Source organism: Thamnophis sirtalis, unplaced genomic scaffold (genome assembly GCF_051295495.1).
Source record: "Thamnophis sirtalis isolate CommonGarterSnake01/CBP01778 unplaced genomic scaffold, rThaSir2_p1.2 scaffold_6, whole genome shotgun sequence".
In the NCBI taxonomy this organism is placed as follows: domain Eukaryota; kingdom Metazoa; phylum Chordata; class Lepidosauria; order Squamata; family Natricidae; genus Thamnophis; species Thamnophis sirtalis.
The window spans coordinates 46,615,942-46,642,179 of record NW_028261386.1 but is presented as its reverse complement, the minus strand read 5'-3'; the positions used below and the strand labels follow the sequence as shown (position 1 = coordinate 46,642,179).

The window sequence follows — 26,238 nt, the reverse complement described above, 5'->3', positions numbered from 1 at the left end:
CAATTTGAAAGCATGCAAATGTGAGTAGATAAATAGGTACCACTTTGACGGGAAGGTAACAGCGCTCCATGACATCGTGCTGGCCACATGACCACTGAAATTTCTTCAGATAGTGCTGGCTCAATAGCCTTGAAACAGTGATGAGAAATGCTCCCTATAGTTGGCAATGAATAGTGGAATAAAATCCACAGGAACTCCTCTAACTTTATACAGGTAGTCCTTGACTTACAACCATAATTGGGTCCAACATTTCTGTTGTTAAGTGAGACTTTTGTCAAGTGAATTTTGCCTCATTTTATGAACTTTCTTGCCACAGTTGTTAAGTAAATCATTGTAGTTGATAAGTTGGTAACATGGGTGTTGTTAAATGAATCTGATTTCCCCATCAATTTTGCTTGTCAAAAGGTTGCAAAAGGTGATCACATGACCTTGGTAAACAACAACAGTTGTAAGTATGAATCAGTAGCCGAGCATCTCAATTTTGATCACATGGTCATGGGGATGCTAGATAGGTTGTAGGTGTGAAAAATGGTCATGTCACTTTTTTTCAGTGCCGTTGTAACTTTGAATGGTCACTAAATGAATTTTTGTAAGTCGAGCGTTACCAGTACATGAACATAGCTGTTATTTTACAAGAAACTTTTAATATGCTTATTGACCAACTCGCTAATTGCTGGTTAGCAAAGAATACTAGTGAAGTGGTTGCTATACACCAGAAGAGTATATTCCACCAGTAAGGAATTAGAGTTATGGCTTATTTCTAATGAATTAGGAGAAGGTGCAAGATTAATTAACTGTTGTGGTGTAATAAAGCACACCATTTCACATTTCAAGAACCCCTGATCTTGCCTGGTTGCATCATGAAGCACTGTACTGTGGCTAATAGTTTCTAAGTGCTATTATAGCATGTTTATATGGATTTCAACAATTAGTCCTTGTTTTGAGAAAATGCACTCTTGATAACCTGATTCTTGGTCATTAATCCTGGTTATATCAGTAGCTTGATTACTTTTTAAATGTTAGTATATCTATAAGATTAATAAATAAATAGATTACTTACCGGATACTTTCATCATTGACATTATACAGCATATCAAGGTTATATATTAAATACTTTTTTCACATCTGAACAACTATTCTACAAATGGAAAAAATGAAAATAGTGTCATTTTTAGATATCAGGTGATTTCTAAATAATCTCTGAGTCTACGGACGGAAATAAAGTTATACACAAATACCAAAATAAGAGAGGAAGGAATTATAAAGCTGATGAGAAGAATGGGGCAGAAATAATTTCAATCTAGTACAGATGTATGACTTCTGGTTATTAAAGTAAGTCAGATAACTCAATTATCCACATATTTTGGATATGTACCAATTTGTTTAGTAAAGGAACTATCATGAACCAGGTTTTATTCTGATGAAGAAGAAAACTGATGATATAGAATCAGAAGCAGAAAAATCAAAAGAAACCATATCTCCAAATGTGTGTGTGTGTGTGTGCGTGCGTGCACATGTGCATACACACATGCATGCACATGCATGTGCACACGTGTGTTTTGCTGTAGGAAGGTCAAACCTGACTTCAGAACTTATAGACGTCCTTTCCTATGAGAACTCTTCCTCTTCAAGGAAACAGCTACTTTTGCTAGTAAACTCAACCTGAGAGAACAAAAATATTGTTTAGATATCATCTTGGATATTTAAAAAGTGAAAAAAATGGAATACCAATTTTAACAATAAGCATAATCTGCAAATCATCAAGCACAAAGCGCATAGGATACAGCCACAGTACTGACTCTGAAATACTTCTTTAAATGCAATAATACATTTATTCTCTGTATCATGTAAGGTAACACTTTTGGCCTTCCATCCTGAATGCAGCCAGTGAGATTCACCCAATGACCTGTTTTTCCAGTTCTCATTAGTTTTCCAGCCTTAATCCTGTGGGCTGAGTTCAGTTAGGCTGTGCTGGACTGACTGTGCCTCAAAAGAATTCCTAATAATAATATGTAGCAGTTATATAATCTTTCAGAATATAATCACATACAAAATTGGATTGAACTCTTTTAATAACCATGTAATGTTGCAGAAGTCAATGGAAAATCACTGTAGCCCTTACATTTCCCCAGAAAATCATCCGTGGCTGTGAACAAATAGAGTAACATCAAAATAATGCATAGGTTTGATGGTTACCATCCTGCCGTTAAGAGATGGCACTAAAAGAACAACAACCAGGTAAAGCATAGAGCTATCCTTCTGCATATATAGAGACCTATTAGATCAACATCTGCTTTATGTAAATGCTATCCTAATTCCTGAATATCCTCTTCTCTAATATATCACTGCTGATCTTCTAATGCTCAGTTATCCAGATATGATAGCCTAATAAGTCTATAAGAATTTCCAGATGTTTGGTTTCAGGCTATACATCACATTGATGTTTCATAACAAAATAAACAATAAGTCATAATCCATGGTCAGAGAATAAAGGGTCCAATACTACCCTGGTAAAGATGCTTTTCTATTAGAGTTTTTTTTATGTACAGGTGGTCCTCGAATTACGATCACAATTGAACCCAAAATTTCAGTTGCTAAGGGAGAGAGTTGTTAAGTGAGTTTTGCCCCATTTGGAATTTTTCTAGCCACAGTTGCCTCAGTAAATCGTTGCAGTTAAATTAGTAACACGTTTGTTAAGTGAATCGGGCTTCCTCCTTGATTTGCTTGTCTCAAAGGGTCACAAAAGGTGATCATGTAACCCCAAGGCACTGCAACTGTCATAAATACATGTCAATTGCCAAGCATTCACGTTTTTATCGTGATCATGGGAACCTGCAAGGATTGTAACTGTGAAAAGTGATCATAAGTCACTTTTTTCAGTGCTGTTGTAATTTTGAACAATCACTAAACGAATGTAAATCAAGGACTATCTGTATAAGACAATTCAGCTCAGCCAGATTTGTTTATGCAAGAAGAGCCTTTAATGTTATAGTCATGAGATACGTAAGTAGATTATTTGCATACGCAACTGGATTTATAAAAGGACTTTGCATAAAAAAGCTTTTTTTAGACCCAACAGAAATATTATCATTTAAGCTATGTCTAAATATGTGTGTGAAAGTGTCTGTTTTAGAAATAAAAAGGGCGCCTTGCAGTAGCATTTCAGAGACAAGATAGCTTTTATGAACAAAAACAAGAATGCCCTATGGTATGTATCACTTTGCGCTTGTTGCATTAAGGTCGACATATTTAAGACAAAATGCAAGTATAAAGCAGTAACCACAGATGGAGAAGAAACAAAATGTTTCTGGAGGGGCATATTGTTCATATCAGCCAAAATAATTTTAATAAAATTAAGAAGGCTGCAATTGGGTATAGAAATCATCAAATTTTGAGAACTCTGCTACCCTGATTTTACAGAGGTTTTCCCAGCATTAAAGTAGCCACAAGTAGGAGATTCAATGAAACATTTTTTTTAAATTAAAAACTTTATTATTTTATATTTTCATTACAATTCACAGTTTATACATGGCAAGACAACTTTTCTTACCATGTTGACATTCAGAACACTGTGCTGGGGGGGCAATGGTGGTGATGGGGCCTTTTTCTTTGAAGAGCTTGGCCTGATATATATTTAATGGAACTTTACTGATCTGAGATGTACACTCTTGTTAACTCTTCACCGATTGCTATTTACACCTATAACTTAGATTTGTTAGGAAATAAACGAAGCATTCATAAATTTAACATTCATAGTTTATACTGCTATTAATAATAATCAAATGATACGGATATGTTATTTATTCCAATTGAAGTCCCATTTTGTATTAAATACTCAGAGCCAAGAGTGAAGGCCTCCAATAGCTCTGTCAGTGTAAGCTCCTGTGATTTCAGCGGAGCTCTGCACCTTAGTTATGCTTTGAGGATCAGGCTGCCTATTAATCTTTTAAGGGGTATTTATATACAGCCAGGTTGCAACAGAATAAAATGTTGAAAACAATTTAAAAGACAAGCCATTGCATTCCATTCCATTATTTTAAATTCTGCATTCCTTCTGGATTTCATACACACTTAACAGAAGACACAAGAAGCTATAAAATTAAGTTGTTTTCTTTTAAAACAATCAAAGAAAGTCTAAGGATTGGTTTCAGATCTGCAAAATCAGCCTATTATAACCAACCAAGAACCATCTACTTGTACTCTGTGCTATTAATCAACTATTTCCATGTCTGCATTTGTCTTCAGATACCATCTACTGTATATTCTTGGTGTTGAAAGTCACAGTGATGCCAGTTTCAATTGCATTCCTACTTTTATTCCCAGCTGCTGTGGGCAAAAATGTAGGATGTAACATTCAAGGAAAGCAATCCAGCAGGCACGATCCCTGTGCTAAGTGAGCTTCTAACATGACACAGATAAAACAAACGGAGAGGGGGTGGGGGTGGGGAATGAATGCTTTTCTGCCAGCAGCACTGCATTTACTAGTAGCTGACCTGCTGCTGATTCAGGATTGGTCTGCATTCTTTATATGTAAAAGAATCTATTGCACCAAGATGTATCTCTTGTCAGATAATTTAATAACACACAACTGAAGATTTTTGGTACATGGTGCATGGGTACGAAAGGTTGAGTAGAGTTTAAATAATGAGACCTGACATGGATCCATAAATTCTACATATCAATTGAGTGTACATGTATTATCTGCCCCTGAGTTTTTTTTAAAAAAAATTATAGGGGACACCTTTTGCAACCCTTATAATTGCAGTGCCTTTAAAGCTAGATTAGAAGTGGCGTTTTGATGTCCTTGATTTGGCATATTTCTTAACGCTGGTATCCTTGGCTTCAGACATCCTTAAAACATGGTTGGGGGGGAGGGCAAGAGGAAATATAAACATGAGATATTGTACTCATGCAAGAACCAACAAACTAACAAAAACCCATATGAAAGATATAGAGATTCTGTTTCTTTAAAAGATAAGGCACTGACAAAAATTTCTTAGGTAAAAGGCTGCATAAGATTTTCTTGCCATTTACATATAGATTGTAGTCCATGTATGGTCCTTTCTTAGGCTTGGCATGGTAGACCCTGAAAAGTTTAAGGACTGATCTCTCAAAGCTACATTGTTAACCTAAACCAGCATTATTCATTCTTAACGCCTTATGGCGCAACAGGAGAGATGAAGAAAAACAAAAACAAAAACCAGTCTGGGCACCAATATATATTATTTTTTTTAAAAAGGCATTGAACATTGCTTAGTCCAGCATTTGTCAATGACCAAAGTGCCATTCACCTTGTGTCTTTCAAGAAATATAAGGATGACTCCATATTGTGGGTAGATTTCTGTTGGAACTCATGCATATGAATTTTTAAAAATGCTATTGGCATCGGTTATGGACAGAGGGAAAATAATCGGACCTACAAGGTAAGTCTAAACCATAGGTGGCTTCTTATTAAAAGATCAGGCTTCAAAGTCACTGCTACTTAATGTTCTCAATCACAGCAATTTCTTCCGCTGCACAGTGAGGAGTCAAGCCATTCATATAAATGCTATCTGTCTTTGTGATGGCAGGCAAGATATCTTTCTCGCTGGTGAGGTGGTTGACAGACAAGGTTCTTTTGCAAGGAGTCAGGTCTTGGCTGTGATTCACTGCCATTTCTGCAGAGAGCTTTCTTTTGATGGAGGTAGCCCGCTGGAATTTGTCATAGATCTCAACACTCAGGCGCCTCCGGGTTTCTTTGAACTCTGCGGTAACATTGGCTGTCCACTCGGCTGCATGAGCTCTGAACTCTCCCACCTAAGGAATCAGGTAGGAAGAAGGAAAGAGAGAGAGTTAGTGTTGTGTTGCATTTTTTATTTTAAAAAATGGTGTATGTGGATACAGTTGCAAAGGAAAAAAAATGTGTTCAAAACCTGACATCCTTTCTAAGAGATCTTCTGTTCCTTAGCTATTTCCTTGGCTATTTAATTAATCTCTATTTTATTCCAGTCCAAGGATTTAACTGCCTCCTTGCTCATCTAATAAAAAGGATGCACAATGCAGCATCTAAGATCTTTACCTCTAAAGCATTTCACATCTCTTTTTATAATGTTGCACAGGCCATTGAGGTGAAATTGCTTTTAAAAATTAAGGCTTGACAGCTGAGACAATCCCAGCTGGACAGTAGAGATGAATTCCCAGCAATCCAAAGTGCATGTTATGTGTTGTTACCAGGGGAGATGCCATGGTTATTTATGGATACTCTGGCTTGTGCATGTAATAATTCCTGTGAGAGGCAACATAGGCCTTTCTATATTTAGATGGAGAAGGCTTTTAAAAGAAAAATGTCAGCTGTCGCAGTTCTATTTTTAGGGCCAGTTCCAACTGAGGATTAATGCAAGTGACAGTTTTAGTCAAGTCAGCAGAATAATTGCCAGCTTCTCCTTCCACTGCAGTATAATACGGTATTATAATGTGAGACTTAGAATACATTAGAATGAGATGCTTCTTGACATTAACATTTTCCAATCTGATGCATACAGGGCTCAGAGGATGGATATGATGATATGAGATAAATATTTCTTTAACTAATTAAGTTCAGTGACATTATGGGATGATTTTCATTATGACATTAACTTGAAAGGAAGAATCAGCAGAATCTAAAATACTCTCCACCCTTAAAGAAGAATTGACTGTGAAACTTTCTAAACCCCAAACTCCTAGATAACACCCAGTTTCCCCCATTTTGCCAAGATGGAATTGTCTAATCAGCTCAAGCCAGTCCTGGATAGCCCTCTCCGCATAAATATTTTGTGTAACACACATGGGTATTTTTGTTCATACAGGTAGCCCTTGCTTATTGACTACCTCATTTAGCGACCATGCAACATTACAAAGGTATGAAAATACCAGCTTGGTGACCAACTCTCATATTTAGAATTGTCACAGCATCTTGCAATCACATGATGGCCACTCACATACTTTACCACTGTCTTCCAACAAGCAGAATTAATGGAGTATGCAAAAATAAAATTGTAAGTCACAGTGATGCAATGTCTTATTTAATGACTGCAATGATTCCTTTAATGACCAAAGGAAAATAACACCAGAAGCCTTTTGCAGCCATGTGATTAGCTACCAAGTTGACAATCCCAACTGTGGTAATTAAATGAGGATTACTTGTATTCAAGCATGCAAATGTATATCTATACACACACTGCATCCAAAAGTTACATGCTAAAGCATGCCAAAACCAGCACAAAAATAACTATTCATTGAAAATAATTTCCTATAAAATAAGGTAGTCCTTTTATAAAACAGATCCCCCTTTATGTACATGAACTGTTCCAGGGGTGGATTCCGGCTGCTGCTACTGCTGGCTTGCTCAGTGAGGCACTGTGTGAGCTTCATGCACACACACACACTTGATCCACTCTATGCGCAGTACTAAAAAGTGCTTCTGGGTATGCACAAAAAACAAGATGGTGGCACCTATGGCATCACTGAGAGAACAGGTTTGGGGGCGTGGCAGGCTGAATTACTACCTACTCAGCTGAACCGGAAGGAACCCACCTCTGAACTGTCCCCTTGTTCACTGAAGTGGTACCTATTTATCTATTTATATTTGCATGCTTTCAAACTTTCCAGTTGGCAGGATCTGGGGCAGGTAATGAGACCTCACGCTATTGCACAGTGCTTGGGTCTCGAACTTTCTGGCTGACAAATTCAGTGTCTTTAATTGCTGAGCCAGAGTCCCCCTAACACCTACATACATACAGCCCAAATTCCCCAAACATCCTGGTAGGAAAAAGAGCAAGCAAGAGCTCAATGCATTCCAATATTTTCATCTTTTTTGTCCTCAAATCAAAGCTCATCTATCATTGCAGAGTTATAATTAATCAGTTTAATGAAAAGAAGGGTTAGGAGTGATATGATAACAGTGTTCCAATATCTAAAGGGCTGCCACAAAAAGAGGGGGGGTCAACCTGTTCTCCAAAACACCTGAAGGCAGGACAAGAAACAGATGGAAACTAATCAAGGAGAGAATCAACATAGAACTAAGGAGAAATTTCCTGACAGTTGGAACAATTAATAAGTGGAACAACATGCCTCCAGCAGTTGTGGGTGCTCCAACATTGGAAGTTTTAAAGAAGCGATTGGACAACCATTTGTCTAAAATGCTGTAGGGTTTTCTGGTGATCAGGATGTTGGACTAGAACAGGAGTGTCAAACTCGCATAGTTACAACAGCGTCACATGACGTATCAAGACTTTTTTTCCCTTTGCTAAATCGGGCAGCAGTGGAGTCAGCACATGACGCATCCAGCCAGTTCCACTCCCGCCCAATTTATCAAAGGGGAAAACAGTCCTGCTACGTCATGTGATGCTGCTGTGATGATGCAAGTTTGTCACCCCTGGACTAGGAGATCTCCAAGGTCCCTTCCAACTCTGTTATTCTGTTAACTGTTACTGGAGTCATGAATGGACAGCCATATAAATTAAACAAACAAATTATCCAAGATTCTGGAGACCTATTTTCTTCAGTGAGGTGTTTTTATTCAATTACCAGAGTTTCATATTCATATTTCTTGGGTCCTCTACTGGAGCCTGCCAGTTTGAGGGATCTGTGCAGTATCTCAGCTGTTCCTAGCACTAAAGTCTTCTGGACAGAGAGCTCTGAAGTTGTTCCTGGAATCTGCTGAAAGGTCTCGCCCAAATTAGGAGTCATCATCCCAAATACTCCTACCACTACTGGTATCATTTTGGCCTTACTTTCCAGATGCTCTTTAGTCCCTCCTTCTTCAGCTTTTTATACTCCTTCCTGATGATGCTGCCACTTGGCAGCTCTATATCTACCACCACTGCTGTCTTCTGATCCTTGTCTCCTTGACATCAACCTGATGTCTGCCTCATTGGCCAGTATCTGACTTTCCTGTCTGGAAATCCCATAAGATCTTAGCCCTTTTATTTGCCACAACCTTTTGTGGACATCACTCTGAACCTTGGAAAGTGTAGTTTGTAAACTCTGCAGATGTTCCTGTACACAATGCCAACTACCTGGTTGTGCCTTTCAATGTATGTTGCTCCTACTTGCATATTACATCCTACCACTACATGTTGGACTGTCTCTGAGGCCTCTCTGCATAGTCTGCACCTTGGATTCCGTCTAGTGCAATTGACCCCAGTAGAATGGATCTGGTATATAGTGCCTGTTTTTGTGTTGCTATGATCTGTGTCTCAAGGCTGTCTTTTAACCCAGCCATTTCCTGCCACTGGTATGATTTTCCAATGTTAGGCACCTCAGCTACTTGCAATGCTTTTCTATTTACAGAATACAGAATAAGAGTTAGAAGGGAACTTGGAAGTCTTCTAGTCTAGCTTCCTACCTCCTAACCTCCTACATGAGCAGGAAATCTTTCCACCATTCCAAACAAATGACCAATATCCAATATTTTCTTAAAAACCTGCAGGGATGGCACCTACATCTGACCAATTAGCTCTCTGGATATGTATAAATGACTAAACTATTCCAAAAGTAGCACCCAAATTATGACAAATTAATCATGACAAATTGTTTTATCACAATGGGTCTCTGTAGTCTCTGTAATATTAATTTAGAAATGAAATTCTCCATAACTCTTTTAACATTACCCTAGATACATTTAAATAGAAACAATTCATAAACCCTATATAAGTAATGTAGAATTAATGCAAGAAAAAGTAAGATTGTTTTTGGAAGAATGATTACGTATCATATTGAGAATAGACCTATATATAGTAATATCATTCTTTTCTGCTTATATCAGAACATAGTTTATTATAATAATATAGACAGTTTCTATCATTCATTCTATCTAATCCAGATAGATTCTCTCGACTCCCAATATTTCTGTGTCCTAAAATGCACTAAAAGGAAATGTTACATTTTCATAATGGAGCTGGCTTTCTCATGGATTGCTAAAGACAGAAGCTCAAAAGGTTACAAATGGAGAACTATGTAATTTTCAGACTGCCAGAGCATATAAGCAACAAACTATTATAATTTAATTCTTCTTCCTATTATAAAATCTTTAGTGCCTGTTCAGCCTTCTTTTGTCCTTGAGGTATGACATTTTCTCAAGCTACACTCAATTTTAATCTTAATTTGTAGCCTGGCAGTAACTCAGTAACTGATGCTGCATGATTGAAATACCCGTCCTTTATGTAACTGAAATTGCAACTCCAATAGTGTGCTTCAGAAGCTCTCTTTGTTTGTTGTGTTTTGAATAGGAATAATATTGTTTGTGCCTGCACTTAACATACACCTTATTATTTCTGAATAATGAATGCATTCTAGAATTGCATGAGAGGGAACTTTCTGCTCCTCTTCTCTCTTCTTTTCCCTCTTGTAGTTTTTATACTCTTAAAGTGATCTGGCAGTTTAGAGAACCATCTGGAGCAAATTTTTAAAGTGTATGTGGAGGGCTGCAGAGGGAGGGCAAACTACCTCCTCTCAATTCAATTCATCAGCATAAACTGGTTTTGATTATTATAAACTGGATCTCCCCGTTTGTGAACATATTCTGTCAATCACATTTTTGCTACTGTATAAGTGCAGAAAAAAAATGGCTCAAATATATTTTAATACACAACCATCCCAAAGCATCTAGGAACCGATCTGCAAACTGCTAATTGTCCAGAGAGCTGGTTTCAATGTAAGAGATAATGACTGTTTCAAGTACTTTGACTATTGGAGATTCAGTTTTGTTCGAGAGTGGGAATTTCCTATTGTTACAGCACCTTAATAAAATAGTCTTCTCGTGTGTACCTATATAACATATGCTCTATCATCTTTTAAATGATTCTCTTGCTCTGACAATACAGGTAGTCCTAGACTTACAACAGTTCATTTAGTGACCATTCAAAGTTGCAACAGCACTGAAAAAAGTGACATGACCATTTTTCACAATTACAACCGTTCCAGCATTCTCATGGTCACATGATCAAAATTTGATGCTTGACATCTGGTTCATATTTACAATGGTTCCAATATCTCAGGGGTCCTCTCATCCCTTTTTGTAACCTTCTGCTAAGCCAAGTCAATGGGGAATCCAGCTTCACTGACCAACCGTGTTACTAACTTAACAGCTGCAGTGATTCACTTGACAACTGTGGCAGGAAAGGTCGTACAAAGGGGCAAAATTCACTTAACAAATGTTTCACTTAACAACTGAAATTTTGGGCTTAATTGGGGTCAGGACTACCTGTACAATTAATGAAAAATAAGGGCAGTGCCCTCTCTCCCAGGCTTCCAAAAAATTCTTAAAACTTAGCTTTGTTCCCAGACCTGGAGGTAATATATTATTGTATTTTTGGAGTCCTGTTTTATTTAATTTGCATTGATTTTAAGATCATTTTTGCGGTTGTCTCTGAGTTTTTTCTATTTTATCTCTTTTTATGAATCTTTAATTTGGGGTGTTCTGTATACTATACATTGAAGTAGGGTGGCTATAACAAAACTGACAAACAGATAAATAAATAACAAACTAAACCTCATGAATATGTGAGCTGAATAATAAGCATTAACAGACACATCAAAGTCTAATAGCTCTATAGAGAGAAAGGAATGAGTAATAGATTTAGTATAAAACCAATATTCCCTTGAAGTAAAGTTATTTTATTGTATATGTGAGTCCACAGGATTGATGCAGATTATTTTTCATTTAGTTGTTCATTATACAGAATTATATATTCTTCTACCATACTTCCATAACAAACAGGTAGGTTCAAGCCATTCCAGTATTCCAATACCAGGATGAATTATCAAAGGCTTGAGAAGACTTCAATATATTTTCTTTTCTTTTCTGTAACGTCTTAATGTTATCAGCAATCCATTATCTGAAGTTCTGTAATTTTTTCTTGATATTTTTGTCAGTTTTTTTAAAGTAAAACTCCCCATTATCCTCCTGAGACTACATCAAGCTAACTAGAAAGTATAGTTTTGTCACATTAGTCAGGCAGAAGGCTAGATAGAATAGAGTGTGTTCTGTCTTTACTTTCCAGAATAACTTTTTTTGAGGACTGCTGAGTGTGCTTCTATTTCAAAAGCAGATGACTCAGACGGAGTAACTAGAAAGCAGTGTTCTTGTGCAAATTTCATACTTGGCTAGCGAAGTTGTCCCACTCTTATGTTGCAGATTGCCTTTAGAGGAATTTCTTCAAGCTGAAAATAAAATATTCTTAGTGGCCTTTAATAAATTTCTGGCCTTTATTTTTTCCCTGTCCCCAATGCGTTTAATTGGAGACGAAGACCCCAGGAACCAAATTTAGGAAGCTCTATAGTTTATAATCCACCTAAGAGTATGAAATTTTATAATTATTGAAGCTCATCATTCTTTTGAAGCCAAACTCACATGGATGACTCCAGGTAGAATATGTACATACCTATATTCTATCCCTATTCTCGTAAAACAACAGTATTCGTCTGATGTAGAATATCAGAAAACCATAATAACAAGTTCATGTAAAAAAAGAAAAATGTGTATCTATAGACCATATATACTTTATAACAAACTATTCTTCTTAAATAGTCAGAATGAGGTTTGTTTGCTTGTTTTTTTAACTTTTAAATAAGTTTCATAGACTATTTAAACACAATGAAAAAGTTATTTTGTCTTTTACCTTTTTTTTATATCACAGCAAAAATCTTACAATGTCTTTCTCCTTTCAAGCCCATTCCAAGCAAGCACAAGGGTTTAACAGATAACTAGATAACCTGTACTTTGTTGTGTTATTACCACAGGTGGGCAAAAAAGCAGATCAGCAGTCCAGCAAGAGCTAGTACCACTCAATCAGTTACAACTTTCTAAACTTTCATTCCCTAGGGCAGGGGTGTCAAACGCAAGTCCTGCGGGTCAGATCCGGCCCGTAGGTTCTTAGATCTGACCCATGGGACCACCCTGGAAACAGCAAATGATCAACCTGCAGTGCCTCTGCCAGCAAAAACAGAGCTCGGGAGGACTGCATGTAACCCTCCTGAGCTCCACTTTCACTGGCAGAGGGTTTCAGGAGACTGTCGTAGCCAAAAATGGAGCTCACAAGAACCATGGGCAGCACTCCCAAGCTCCATTTTCACTGGAAAAGGGTTGCAGGAGGCTGTCCCAGTCAAAAAAGGAGCTTGGGAGTCTGTTTTCACTGGCAGAGCATTCGGGCCCCCATGTGTGTCCCCAACACGAGGGACGTCGAGCTGGCCATGCCCTGGTCCCCCAAGGTCAAACACAACCCCTGATGTAGCCCTCAATGAAATTGAGTTTGACACTCCTGCCCTAGGGAGACATTGGTCCCAAATACTGGGCAATTCATTAAGCTAGATTATTTGAGGTACCTTGGTTCCAAATTATTGTTTTATGATGCACCATTTTGCCCAGTTAAAGGTCAAGACAACACATTTTAATAGTATAGTTGCAGTAGTTACTAGCTTTGGAAAAATTTGTATTCAAATACAACCTATCTCCCCCTTAGTCATGAATTTGACCCTAGCTGATTTTTCTGATGCTGAGCTTATCAACTGGAAAGCTGACAGCCTGGGTTTGAGACTCAAGTGTCAGGCAACACTGACATTACTTGCCCCAGCTCCTTGCTTGTCCACTTAGCAGTTCATAAGCTTGAAAATGTGAATAGATAAATTGGTACCATTATGGTGGAAAGGTAACAGCATTCTGTGCATCTTTGGTGTATAGCCATGTTGGCCACATGACTTCCTTGGATAAGAAATGGAGATGAGCACCACACCCTAGAGTCAGAAATGAGTGAACCAGGAAACCTTTACGTGAATCAGATTAAAATAGTCATTGTCAAAATCGGATATCAGGGGTGCCATTGGAGATTAGTCTGACATCCCTTAAATATTTTTGTAACTCTATTTTTCAAATCTCTGTGAAGGTGGATTTAGTAGTAAAATAGGTGCCCAGAAGTGATATTAATAACAAGATGCACTTGATATTTCTTGGCTTCCTTTTCCTCTCCCAATAGAATTAGTCAACCCTTTTGTGAAATTTATCTCTCTATGAAATCAACTGGAAAATTCTCACTGATTATAGTGACTTATATCTGCACTGCTTGTGATAATAAAAATGAAAGATATCAAAATAATGAAACACCATTAAAAAAATAAAAAATCAATCAATAAAACAAGTGGTAACCTCTTGCCACCAATCCAAAACCTCTACACCAAAGACTACCCTAGATTTAAAAAAATCCACTTCTCCTTCCTAATAGAAGGATGACAAAAGAGAAGCTTGATCTCTCTTGACAGAAAGTTCCAAAGCCTAGAAAAAGTAATTGAGAATGTCTTGCATTGCCTCTGGATATATCTTTGATGGTGGTGATAATCAAAATAAAAAGACCTTTTCAACATCTTAAAGTCTGAGCAGGCTGATAAGGAAGAATAACATTTTTATTTTAAGGCATATAGATGCTTTACAAATTATAATAGCATTTTTTATTTTTTCAAAAGGAAGATAGGCAATGAATGGAGTCATTTAATTGCTGAACCAGTCAATAATTTGGCTAGGACATTCTGGACCCATTGAAATTTCTGAACAACTTTGAAAGATCCATATAAATCAATACTGCAATCCAAATGGAGTATGTGTCAGTATTTTTATTATAAGATTGAAAATGTCTTTTAGTTTTTCTTAAAATAGCCTGCAAAACATATCAGTTGGCAAAATAGTACCTCGGGAGAGCATTTCTCTTATACAGTTCAAGTATAGTACAATTATTGTCTAAGAATTACCTGCCGAAAGAGAGAGAGAGGGAGAGAGAAAGTGCGGGGAAGGAAGGAAGAGGGAGGGAGGGAGGAGGGAGGGAGAGAGAATGAGAGAGAGGAGGAGGAAGAAACTACTGTCAACCACTAACTCTATAATTATTATCTGGAATGGAAATCTCTTTCATAATTAATCAAAATACTGATTTGTGAGTTAGATTAATAGCAACTGTGATTTTACAATTGATATATGTACGTGTTCTTCCATAAATAAAGCAAAAACAAGCTGTGCACTTTACAGAAATAGCATGCTTGTTGAAATGACTTATTTCCATCTGTACAATTACATATTTTAGCTATTTATTCAAAAAACATTTAATACTATTTAACTATAACGCAATACTGATGTCTATCACATGCTCTCTATATCTAGAACTGTAGAAGATTCACTCAAATACTACCCAGGCTAGTATTTAAAATATATATAATTTACATGAATTAAAACTAGTGGCGGGCTTTCAGTTGAACCCATAGATCAATTCCTGGGCTAATTACTTCACAATATTACAAAATGAACTACAGAATGAAGTATATGGATTGCAAACAAAACTAGTTTTCAAGGTAATGAAACATTCAAGTGCTTCCGATATTTAAACACACCCTAAATCATAAGTTTTGATAATTTTCCTATTCAATACATGCCAAGTAAGTGGTAACCAAAGATTTTGAGGAATTCATTTGCTATGTGAAACTCCCTGATCTGGAGGTATGAGCTCAGGGTACAGAGAAAATGATTTTGCCACTCATAACACATTTTGCCAAGCCATTGTCTTGATCAAATTTTAAAGTTTTTGATTTTCACAGGTCAAGGACTTCACCTTTACAACTGTTTCTGAATATGTAATATTATTGCAGGGTGCAGAGTTCACTGATCAGTCCAGAGAGTTCCAAATGTGATCAAGGTATTTATACAGATTTTTTTTAAATACTTTTACAGAAAAAGATGCTAGACCCCTCTCTCAGCATGATGAAAGCAGCAGATGAAAGCCAGATGATTGATTTTGGGCCAGTCATTCTGTCTCAATCCAGACCACCTCACAATGTTGTTGTGCAAAAAAATAGGAGGTACAGATGTTGAACATGTTCGCTGCCTTGAGTTATTCATAAAAATACTAAAGGTGGGGTACAAATAAATAAAATAAACCCCTGTTCCTGGTAGGGCCCAAAGTTTCATATTAGAAAGTATAGAAAATAGGGTTTTTTTTAAAAAAAAAAACAGTGCACAATTTAATTCCCAGACTATGGGACCACACCAGGAAGGAAGATTTAAAAAAAAGAACAAATGAATGGAGATCATTGTGAGACTACATCCTTCACCAACAGTGCACGACTTGTCTGATGAACTACTAAAATAATGCATCTGTATTGAAGTAACATGTTCTATACAGAACAGAACTAATACTCTCCCCACAGCTGCTTTGGAAGGGAAATATAGGAAAACCCCACATGAAACCTCACCAGGGACAAGTTGATTAGTGAGATGGTTTTATTATTTTTAACATTCCTTCATCTATTATTCTTTTTTTTTTGTTTAATTTTTATACTTTTTAATGTATTTGCTAACAAATTTGTTAAATTTGTTGTATGCCATTTAGAGTCACTTGTTTGTGAGATGGGTGGCTGAATAAATCAGTTTAATAAACAAATAAATTGTCTCTGTAACTTGATGCTGTAGAAACCACAGCCCATATTCTTTTGTATTCTTTTGTCAGCTCTACTGGGACATTGATTATCCTCTTTTATTTAAATTTCTGGGGCACACTGATAACTTTTATTTACATTTGCTGTTAAGCAACCAAAATAAATTTATTTCTCTAAAAATATCAACATTTTGTAATATTATATAGTTCACCCACAAATGGTTGCCAATGGTTATTGATGTTAGAGGATAATTTTGTTTTGTTTATTTTACAGAGTATAAAATGACCAAAAAAAGTTTATGTTCTTTTCTGTACAGCCACTCAGATTCACTTCTATCTGGATTCCACATGGGCAGTGTGTGATGATTGGGATATAACCTAGGGTTATTTTTGGCTGGTTACTCTGAGTAAATGGTGCTCTCTAGGATACCCTCAGTTACCTGCTGGCAGGAACTTTGGATAGCTGGAGGGAAGTTGTTTCCTAGATCCAAGAGATTATTAATTGTTCCTTGACCAGGGGATGATACTGATATCCTTAAAAGAGGTCACAGTCTTCTTTAGTATCTGGTCTTTTTTTAAAAACTGAAGATGGTTCACAATCAACTACAAAGTACTCTAGACATAAGAATTATCTGGACTCATACTAGACATCATCGGTTGCTCTGACTGATGACTTTTGGCATGATGAGGTGTTATGTCTATTCTAGTCTTGTACAACTTCTCATAAATCTTGGTATCATCCTGACTGTCTGGAGAGTTAGACAATGGTAGAAATAGTTCTACTCCTATCTTGGTAGATAGCAATAGCACTTAAATACCTTTTTACAATGCTTTACAGCCCTAAGCAGTTTTACAGAGTAGCTTATTGCCCACAACAATTTGGGTTCTCATTTTACCCAACTTGGAAGAATGGATGGCTGAGTCAACCTTGAGCCTGGTGGGATTTGAACTGCCACATTACAGGCAGCCAGCAGGCAGCAGAAGTAGCCTACAGTACTGCACTCTAACCACTGCACCACCATGGTTCCAGTTAGTAGTGATAGGGGAGGAGAAATACACAGTGGTTCTTCCTTTGTACTGTACTTCAGGAATCAATTTTCTCCCTCTCTCTATATAAAGCCAATGGGAGATGCCATTTAGCTATTTGAGATGATACCCAGATATACATCATGAACCCAGACTGCTCTGAGGATGCTGCCAAAGTGATATTTAAAGTGCTGGTGTTAATCCATAAAGCTTTTTATGGCTTGAGGCTCAGTTACCTTCAGGACCATATCTATGGAACAGAAGTCAATTACAATTGTGGCAAAAGAAATAGATGATTGTTCCTCACTTTTGCAGGATTGGAGGGAGGTCAGACAATTGGGCATATTGTTTTTCAGTGGCAGTGCCAGAATGATCTCTGGTTGAGGTTAGGTCCACACTTACCTTGGACACCTTTCAGAAGAAGTTGAACATCCAACCTTTCCAAATGCCATTTGGGTCATGATTCTCTTTGTTTGGGTTTTATGGATTTTCATTTTTTTAAACTTTGGTATTTTTGTTTATTCTACTGGTAAGCTACTCATTGTTTGTTGGATTGCAGTGAGGTAAAAAACTGAATCAATAATAATAATAAATACTGATACAAATAATACTGATGAAATATAAATATCCAATCTAGGCTATTTATGAGAATAGCAAGGGCAAAAGTCATTAAAATGTTACAGTATTAATAACATCTTTGCAAATTCCTTGGGAGATCCTTACCTCTTCCTTGGTCTTTTTGGATATAACTCTTAGCCAATCACCAATCATGCTCAAGACAGCAGCAAAATATGCAAGACCCACCAGAATCCAGAACCACACAACTGGTTTGTAAAAGTCAAAATATTCAATATCTGATCCCCCTAAAAAGAAATCAAATAAATATAGATTTGTATTGGATACCTGTTACCTGTTATTTATACTTATTTACTATTTATTAAAAGTTATTAACTTCACAGAACAACACAGGTAAGACTAAAGTCAACCCAATATTAAATTAACATAAAATTATATTCCAAGCAGTTTAGAACTTTAATACAATTTCAGTGGTAAAGATAACTTGTTCTTAAATCAAATAGGTTTTTGAACATAATACTAAACTGTGATTTGGTATACCATGAATGTGTGTTCTCCTTTTCAGAAGTATCTGCTTCTGCTTTGAAACTGAACATTTTCTCCATTAAATTGGTAAAGTCTTAGTCAGAAGAATCAGATCAAATTACTTCTCCTTCTACAACAGCATGGTCATAACTCCTATTTTTAATGTTCACAGAAAACCAACCTCCTAAGTCATATTAACAGTCCATGTTTTTACCCATTTTCCCCTATCAACTTCATTCACACAACCACCTAGCAAACCAGCAGTGCCAAAAACTAATGACACTGATAAAAGGAGAGCTGTGGATTTTCCCAATCCCTCCAATCAGCCAGCTCCAACTACCAGTTCTAGAAGCAACATAGGAACACAGCAACCTTCCTCTTTCCAAACCTTCCATTTTTATTTTACTTATGTACTTGTATTGACAAACTCCTCAAAGACTGGGAATTAACAGTAATTCTGCCAAATTTTAAGAAAGGAAGGAAGAGCTGCCAGAAAGTTATTAGCAAAACAAACTGGTTAACATAGTAAGATTTACAATAGGCCTTCAAACTAAAGGTTGATAGAGTTGTTTCTTGTGGAAATGATTCCCATTGATGAGAGAAGGGCTTTAGAGAGGAAAGACAAAATATGCCAAAGGATTGTACTCAGCCATTAGTTTTAGACATATACAAGCCACTGCTTGTACTTTATGTTGCTTTTACTGATTTTAATGCCTACATTTCTTGGGAGAAAACTAAAAGCTGTATCAATTAAATGTTGATTGCTTTTTCTTAGCTCTAAGAGCATGTGAATACTGTAGTTAGGGAAGGATGCAGTGGATAGTTTTCCTATCTAAATATTAAATATAGTCTACTAAAAGTAGAGTGAATAAAATTCCACGAATCATCAAATGATCAATGGACAGAGATACAATTAAGAGATAAAAGCAAGAAAAAGGATGGTATCATCATCATAATTTTATGATTTATGGATTTGAGGATTAAGAGAGTTAAAGAGGAAGGGAAAAGTGTTAAGATGGAAATTACTCAATAGAAAGAAGGATGGAAGACATATTTCTGGGTGTGCTTTCTTTTTTACTTTCCTTTTTCTCATTTTTAATCTTTTTGTTTCAAATTTTTTCTTTTATATTTAATATTTTACTGTATTGAAAACTAATAAAATATTGAAGAAGAAGTATAAAATTACTGAAGACGAATAATTGAGACTCTGGAAAGAGTGCAGAGGAGAGCAACAAAGATGATTAGGGACCTGGAGGCTAAAACGTATGATGAATGGTTGCAGGAATTAGGTATGGCTAGTCCAGTGAAAAGAAGGACTAATGGCGATATGAAAGCAGTGGTCCAATATTTGAGAGGTTGCCACAAAGAAAATGGGGTCTACTTATTTCCCAAAGCACCAGAAGGCAATACAACAATGGATGGAAACTAATCAAGAAAAGAACTAACTAAGAAGAAATTTCCTAACACTGAGAACAGTTAACCAGTGAACAACTTACCTCCAGAAGTTGTGGATGCTCCATCACTGGAGGCTTTATAGAAGAGCCTGGACAACTATTTGTCTGAAATGGTATAGGGCATTGATGAAAAGACTTCTAAGGTTTCTTCCAACTCCCTGTGACCATCATCTTCATTCCATGGATCAGTGTTTCTCTACATTTACTTTAAGATGAGTGCATTTGAAGTCAAAGGCCACACATTTTAAAATTGCTCAGGTTGAGAAACATTGCCTTAGATAAACAGAAAGCTATTTTATATGCTGCTCAGGACACAGAAAAGAATTCAGAAAGTACTGTCCTTCCACAGCACGGGAACCAGTTACATTCCAACTGTGATTAAACTTTCTATCATCATATTTGGCACAATATTTGGAACCTATAATAGGTATAACCCTTCTGTCTACTGAGTTGCTTGCTTACTGTGATAAATTATGGTAGAATTTCCTTAAATATAGTAGATAAGAATCCCATCTGCACTACAGACCATGGCATAAATAAGGTGATGGCAGGAGATAAATATTTTTGGGCCTGCAAGCACAACAGGCTTCCTGTTGTTTAGAGTATTCAACAATTCTGACCATGCATTGTATTGTAGGACTACAATAGCTAGCTGCTGAAATGCATGGTGTGACACAGCTCGAATGTGATCTGTACAAGATAGTTTTTTGGGGGTAGGCAATGGAATATGATGCTGTGTGGAAGGGAGTACTGTGAGTTGCCTGAAGAGGTGAGGTTGGTACCCTTGGTAACTCAGGCTTGCTACTAGAAGAAGGGACTGTGTGGTCATCCCTTTTTCCTGGTTTTCCTCAATTTCTGCAGCATAGAGTTGGAGCTTAACATCTGAGCCCTCTTATCATTGAGAGGCCTCATCTAAGAAGGGGCCAAGAGAACTCAGCTCCTGCATTGAACATAAATCATTTATTCTTCCAGCTCAGTGTCTTTTTCTCTGAAATTATTAAGGTTGAAAGAAGGAAGGTTTCTGTTTCTTCTTTAATAACAGAATAACAGAGTTGGAAGGGACCTTGGAGGTCTTCTAGTCCAACCCCCTGCTCAGGCAGGAAACCATATACCACTTCAGATAAGGATTATCCAACATCTTCTTAAAAATTTCCAGTGTTGGAGCATTCACAACTTCTGGAAGCAAGTCGTTCCACTGATTAATTGTTCTAATTGTCAGGAAGTTTCTCCTTAATTCTAAATTGCTTCTCTCCTTGATTAGTTTCCATCCGTTTCTTGTCCTACCTTCAGATGATTTGGAGACCACGTTGACTCCCTCTTTAGTAATCATTTACTCTCGCTCTTTAGCATTCTAGTTTCCCACTAAGCATTTTAGAAATTTAGTGTTTAATTCACAATGTACTCAAGTCTACTATGTTTTAAATTTATTGTAATTTGTTTATCTTTTTTCTTTCCTTGCATCCTGAAACTTTTGCTATCTAAGTAACACTAGCAAACTATTACTAAAATATAAAATTGATTATTTTCTGCATTGAATTTATGATTGATGCCTGTTTCTGCATATCCCTACTATGTCATCTAGTATTAAGCCACTGAGTCCAATGATTGAAGCACAAAATACAGGTACTCCTCAAATTATGACTGGTTGCTTAGTGACTGTTCAGAGTTAAGATGGACCACTAAAAGGTATTCACAGTTCTAAGCCAGTTCCAAAGTTCTTATGGATTTTTCCTTATAGGTTTGCTTAATGACCACCGCAGAAAACGGTCTTAAGACCCATGATGATCCACTTTGCAATCACCATGACTGACAATCATAATGGGCAGGTTCCACTAATTTGTATTTGTATTTGTATTTATTTGTCTTGTATGCCGCCCACTCTCGAAGGACTCCGGGCAGCTCACAATAGATAAGGGAAGGGGAAAACTAGACAAAGACAACACTTTAAAAACAAAAACCGCAACATTCACAATTTCCGTGGGGCTGGATGTTTCACAAGCCCCCCGGCCTGCTGGAGCAGCCAGGACTTGGTGGCTTTGCGGAAGGCCAGGAGGGTAGTAAGGGTCCGGATCTCGATGGGGAGATCATTCCAGAGGGCTGGAGCTGCAACAGAGAAGGCTCTCCCCCGGGGGGTCGCCAGCCGACATTAGCTGGCGGATGGAATCCGGAGGAGACCTAACCTGTGAGATCTAATCGGTCTATGGGAAGTAATCGGCGAAGGCGGTCTCTCAGGTACCCAGGTCCGATGCCATGTAGGGCTTTATAGGTAGCGACCAGCACCTAAGGACATAAGACGAGGACTACCTGTATCTTTGGCATTTCATGGCAACATGAGATAAAAGCTTTCATGCATGTTTAATAGTACTTTCAATTACAAGTTAAGCAATTTCATTCATTCCAGTGAATTAGTGAAACTTCCTCTTAATATTCCAGGCCACTGCTCTAGTCCTCAGCCAGTGGGCAATCCGATTATCAGCACCAACATATTAAACCTAAGAAGTAGCCTACTGACTCTAATTATTGGTGTATTTAAATCTGGCAGGGCATAAATGCTGCAATAAATAAATAAATAAGGCAGAAGTATTATAAACAGAATGCATCAGACTTTCAAATAAGATCTTGGAAATGCAAACAAAACATTTAGTCTGCTACCAACAGTAGCCAAAGCCTGCTTGGCAACCTGATCCTATATTTAGAGGTGATTGTACTATTTTCCAGCCGGGCACCAGATTCAAAGATCAGTTAAATTAAACATTGATTTCCACTTCACACTTCTGTTCATCTAGGGAACAGAGACTGAAATTCAGAAACCTATCATAGAGATATGGTAGATAAAACTTTTTATTTGAGTTAATTCAGATTCGTATTTTCTTGTACTTTCTATCATCTGCCATAACTTGCTAGGTGGCTGGGGGGGTGGGGGGAAGAGGCATGTAGAGGGTAGAAATGAACCACAGGGAAGGGCTGACAGGGCTGACAGAAACCAGAGGTGTAAGAGCCAGCTTGTTCTATTCTTCAAGGCCGCAGAGGCTGGAAAAGGAATGTGAACTGCACCAAGTGGCTCTAAACATCTGAGCGGTTCCCAAAACACCTATAAGGCACACCATTGGATGAAGACAAACCAGTCAAGGGAGGAGGGCTTGGGAGAAAGGGAAAATCTGTAACTCTTTGTGAGAGAACATTAATTCTAGCCTGCTTCTTCTGCAACCACTAATCCTTAGTAAAAGAGCTTATCACTTCAAATGGAATCGAGGGACTTTCTTTCCTAGGGACCTAGCTTGGGTCAGCCTGACACTTTCTCCCTTTATCCATGCATTGAATGTTTCTTTCTTCCATGAAAAGACAGGATATATACACCAGCAATCCAAGTTATAATTTATTTTTCTCTCACTCACACATTAAAAATTGCTGAGACTTTTGTCACTCTAATGTACTTAAAATGTTGCTGATGTTTTTAATTACACAGAAGATTGAAGGCTAAATATTGTCTATTTTCTTCCTTTCTCTTTTTAAAGCACTAGGGAATTTGAAATACAGACTTGTGAGTTATTATTTTTACCTCAGTGGTATTGTCTAGATAATTCTGTCAGGTTCATGATAATTAATCTTTTCTAAGATAGAGCATTTCTTTTCTGGATAAGGTGAGCAACAGGAAGCAACCTGTTAGTTGGTTTAGAAGGGTGAAGAGACAGCAGGAAAGATCCCTGTCAATAACCTAGGCTAGAAATTAAGAACAGGTTTGTCCTGCCTGGAGATATGAGCAAGTAGAGGAGCAACCTCCCTGTGAGAAACCATCTCTAAGCATGTTGGACTCCAAGTCCCATCTTCTTCCATTTAGCCTGTCCTACCTTCTGTACTTAGGAACACATTCTTTTTGAATTCTATTTCCTTCCTTCTTTCCTTCTTCCCTCCCATCCATCCATCCATCCATCCATCCATCCTTCTATTTCAAAAGATGGCAAGGCACAGAAAACATTTAATAGCACAGATGCAGAGAATCTCTACTAATAACTGTGATTTTCTTTATAGTAACGAAAATTATAAAACAGTGAGAGCTACAGGACAAATCATTATATTAATGTATAATGATAGAGACTACTAATGTACTTGGTGTTCCAGTTTCAGTTAAGTGGCCTTTGGTACATACTGTTCTTACCATAAACATAACCAGGATATACATTTTAGTGCATAAAAATAAGACAAAAACGTTCTATCTCTGAAAAAGACACGTTTTAAAGCAAGTCCATTTCCCTATAATACATATTAATGCATGAGTTCATAAGTCACTGAACTTTTAAAAATAGATATGGAACCCAGTGTATATCTGACACCTTTATACATAGGAAAAAGTAAAACATTTAGGCTAGAAAAAAATATGTTAGTGATGCCATTTTCATCTTACAAACTAAGCATCTATTATATCCAAATATGAATAAAATATAACAGCACACTATATCCATACATACAAATATTGGCTTTTATGATATATTCCATATATATATTAATGATAAGGCATGAATATCAGCCTGATTCTCAAGCTTATCTCCTTTCTTTCTTTGCTGTAACTAGCTTATAGTGCAACAACATTCTCTTTTGCAAATTGATTGATTATGTGCCATCTTATATAATATGTAGTAGCAGCATGAAAATAAATCTGCATAAATAAGATAATTTCTGGAGGTAAGAATCATCAATTGAATACAGTAAGTAGGAAAACTGAAGAAGCAATGTAGATAGATCCATACTATGCATAGTATGGATCTATCTAAGCAGAGTGGTATTTACAAGTATTACACTACCATGCAGATGTGATACACTCTTATAAAACACAAATTTTATAGAGATCCTAATTTCTTCTCACATGAATATTTAACAGAATCAAGTAAAGCCATTTAGCTTAGTTTCCAGCTGCAAGAGAGGGCCCACAAACACCCATGAAATTTCCAGATAACATCTGCATATTGAATGTAAAAACTACTATGAAATTTCAGTGTTGTTTCATGATATTTTGTGAAATTTCAGAATGTCAATGTCTCCTAGGAGATCTTGGGGATGAGACCAATGAAAACTCATAGGATTTAGGGATTTTTCAAGACATTGCTCATTTTTAATGTTTGGATATTGACCTGTATCATTATTCAGGCAATCTCATACAACAGCACCTAAAAACCTGATGGTACCTTATTTTACCGTTTTAAAGTTAGTTAGTTAGTTAGTTGGTTGGTTGGTTGGTTGGTTGGTTGGTTGGTTGGTTGGTTGGTTGAATGGGAAATCTAATTTTTCATGGGAAATGTTTGATAAAACACGAAGTAAACTTGAAGCAACTTTTATGGTTTGGGACACAAATAAATCTTTGAATGGAACAAATATGTTGCATTCAAAAGGTTTCTACTTCAGTTCCAACAGGGAGACCTAGAGGAAACACCAGTGTGGCATGTTGTAAAAAATACTGCTAGATCATTATTGATGGCTGGGCTTAGAGAAAGTGTCTTTTGCAACAATATACATTGAGAAGGCATTTATGTACATAATAAAGGTATATGATTTATTTTTCCATATAGAACTTTGTAAAATATTACCTGCAACATAATCACCAAATCCAATTGTTGTTAAGGTAATAACTACAAAATAAATTGCATCTAATGTATTCCAGCCTTCTATGTGCTTGAAAATGACTGCCGGAAGAGCAACAAACAGAACACAGCCAAACAGTATGAATATTATTGTTGATATTATGCGGATCTTTGTCTGACTCACATTCCATTTCTGTTATGGGAGAAAAGAATAAACACAGGGGATGGAAGAAGAGAAAGAAAAAAGGGGAAAAAAGAATCCATTATTAGTAAAGTAATATTTTTTCACCTATGTATATGTAGATATGCATTTAAAAAATGTATAAATCTTTCTACTAAACCCGTCTATTTTTAAATCAAAATAGATGGCTAAACAGTTCTAACAATATAATCAAAGGATGGCAGAATAGATTAAAGCCATTGCAAAATCACAAGGTTAAAAAAGGTTTTTCAATATTTCTCTGTAAAGTATTTGTAGCAGATATACAGTTTATAGGAATATTTAATCACTATCAAAGCCACCAAGTATATATGGAATTGTTTATAATGGGTAGGTCTTCATAAAGCATTTATCATGAAATTTGTCTTCTCCCATGGATATTTATCTAGGAGAATGTAATCGCTATCAATGGGATTCAATGCCAAATAACTGTCCATGAA

General features: G+C 36.8%; 1 protein-coding gene across 1 annotated transcript in view; it reads right to left on the bottom strand.

Moving 5' to 3' along the window:
* Positions 1-3,486: 3,486 nt before the first annotated feature.
* KCNK2 (potassium two pore domain channel subfamily K member 2) overlaps positions 3,487-26,238 on the bottom strand; it is a 71,030-nt gene continuing 48,278 nt past the window's right edge. Inside the window, exons 4-6 of the mRNA XM_087717792.1 lie at positions 25,585-25,771; positions 18,174-18,313; positions 3,487-5,796 (exon numbers count right to left, since the gene is read on the bottom strand). Coding sequence (XP_087573918.1) covers positions 5,479-5,796; positions 18,174-18,313; positions 25,585-25,771 — 645 coding nt within the window. The 3' untranslated portion in view covers positions 3,487-5,478. The remainder of the gene's footprint in view (positions 5,797-18,173; positions 18,314-25,584; positions 25,772-26,238) is intronic.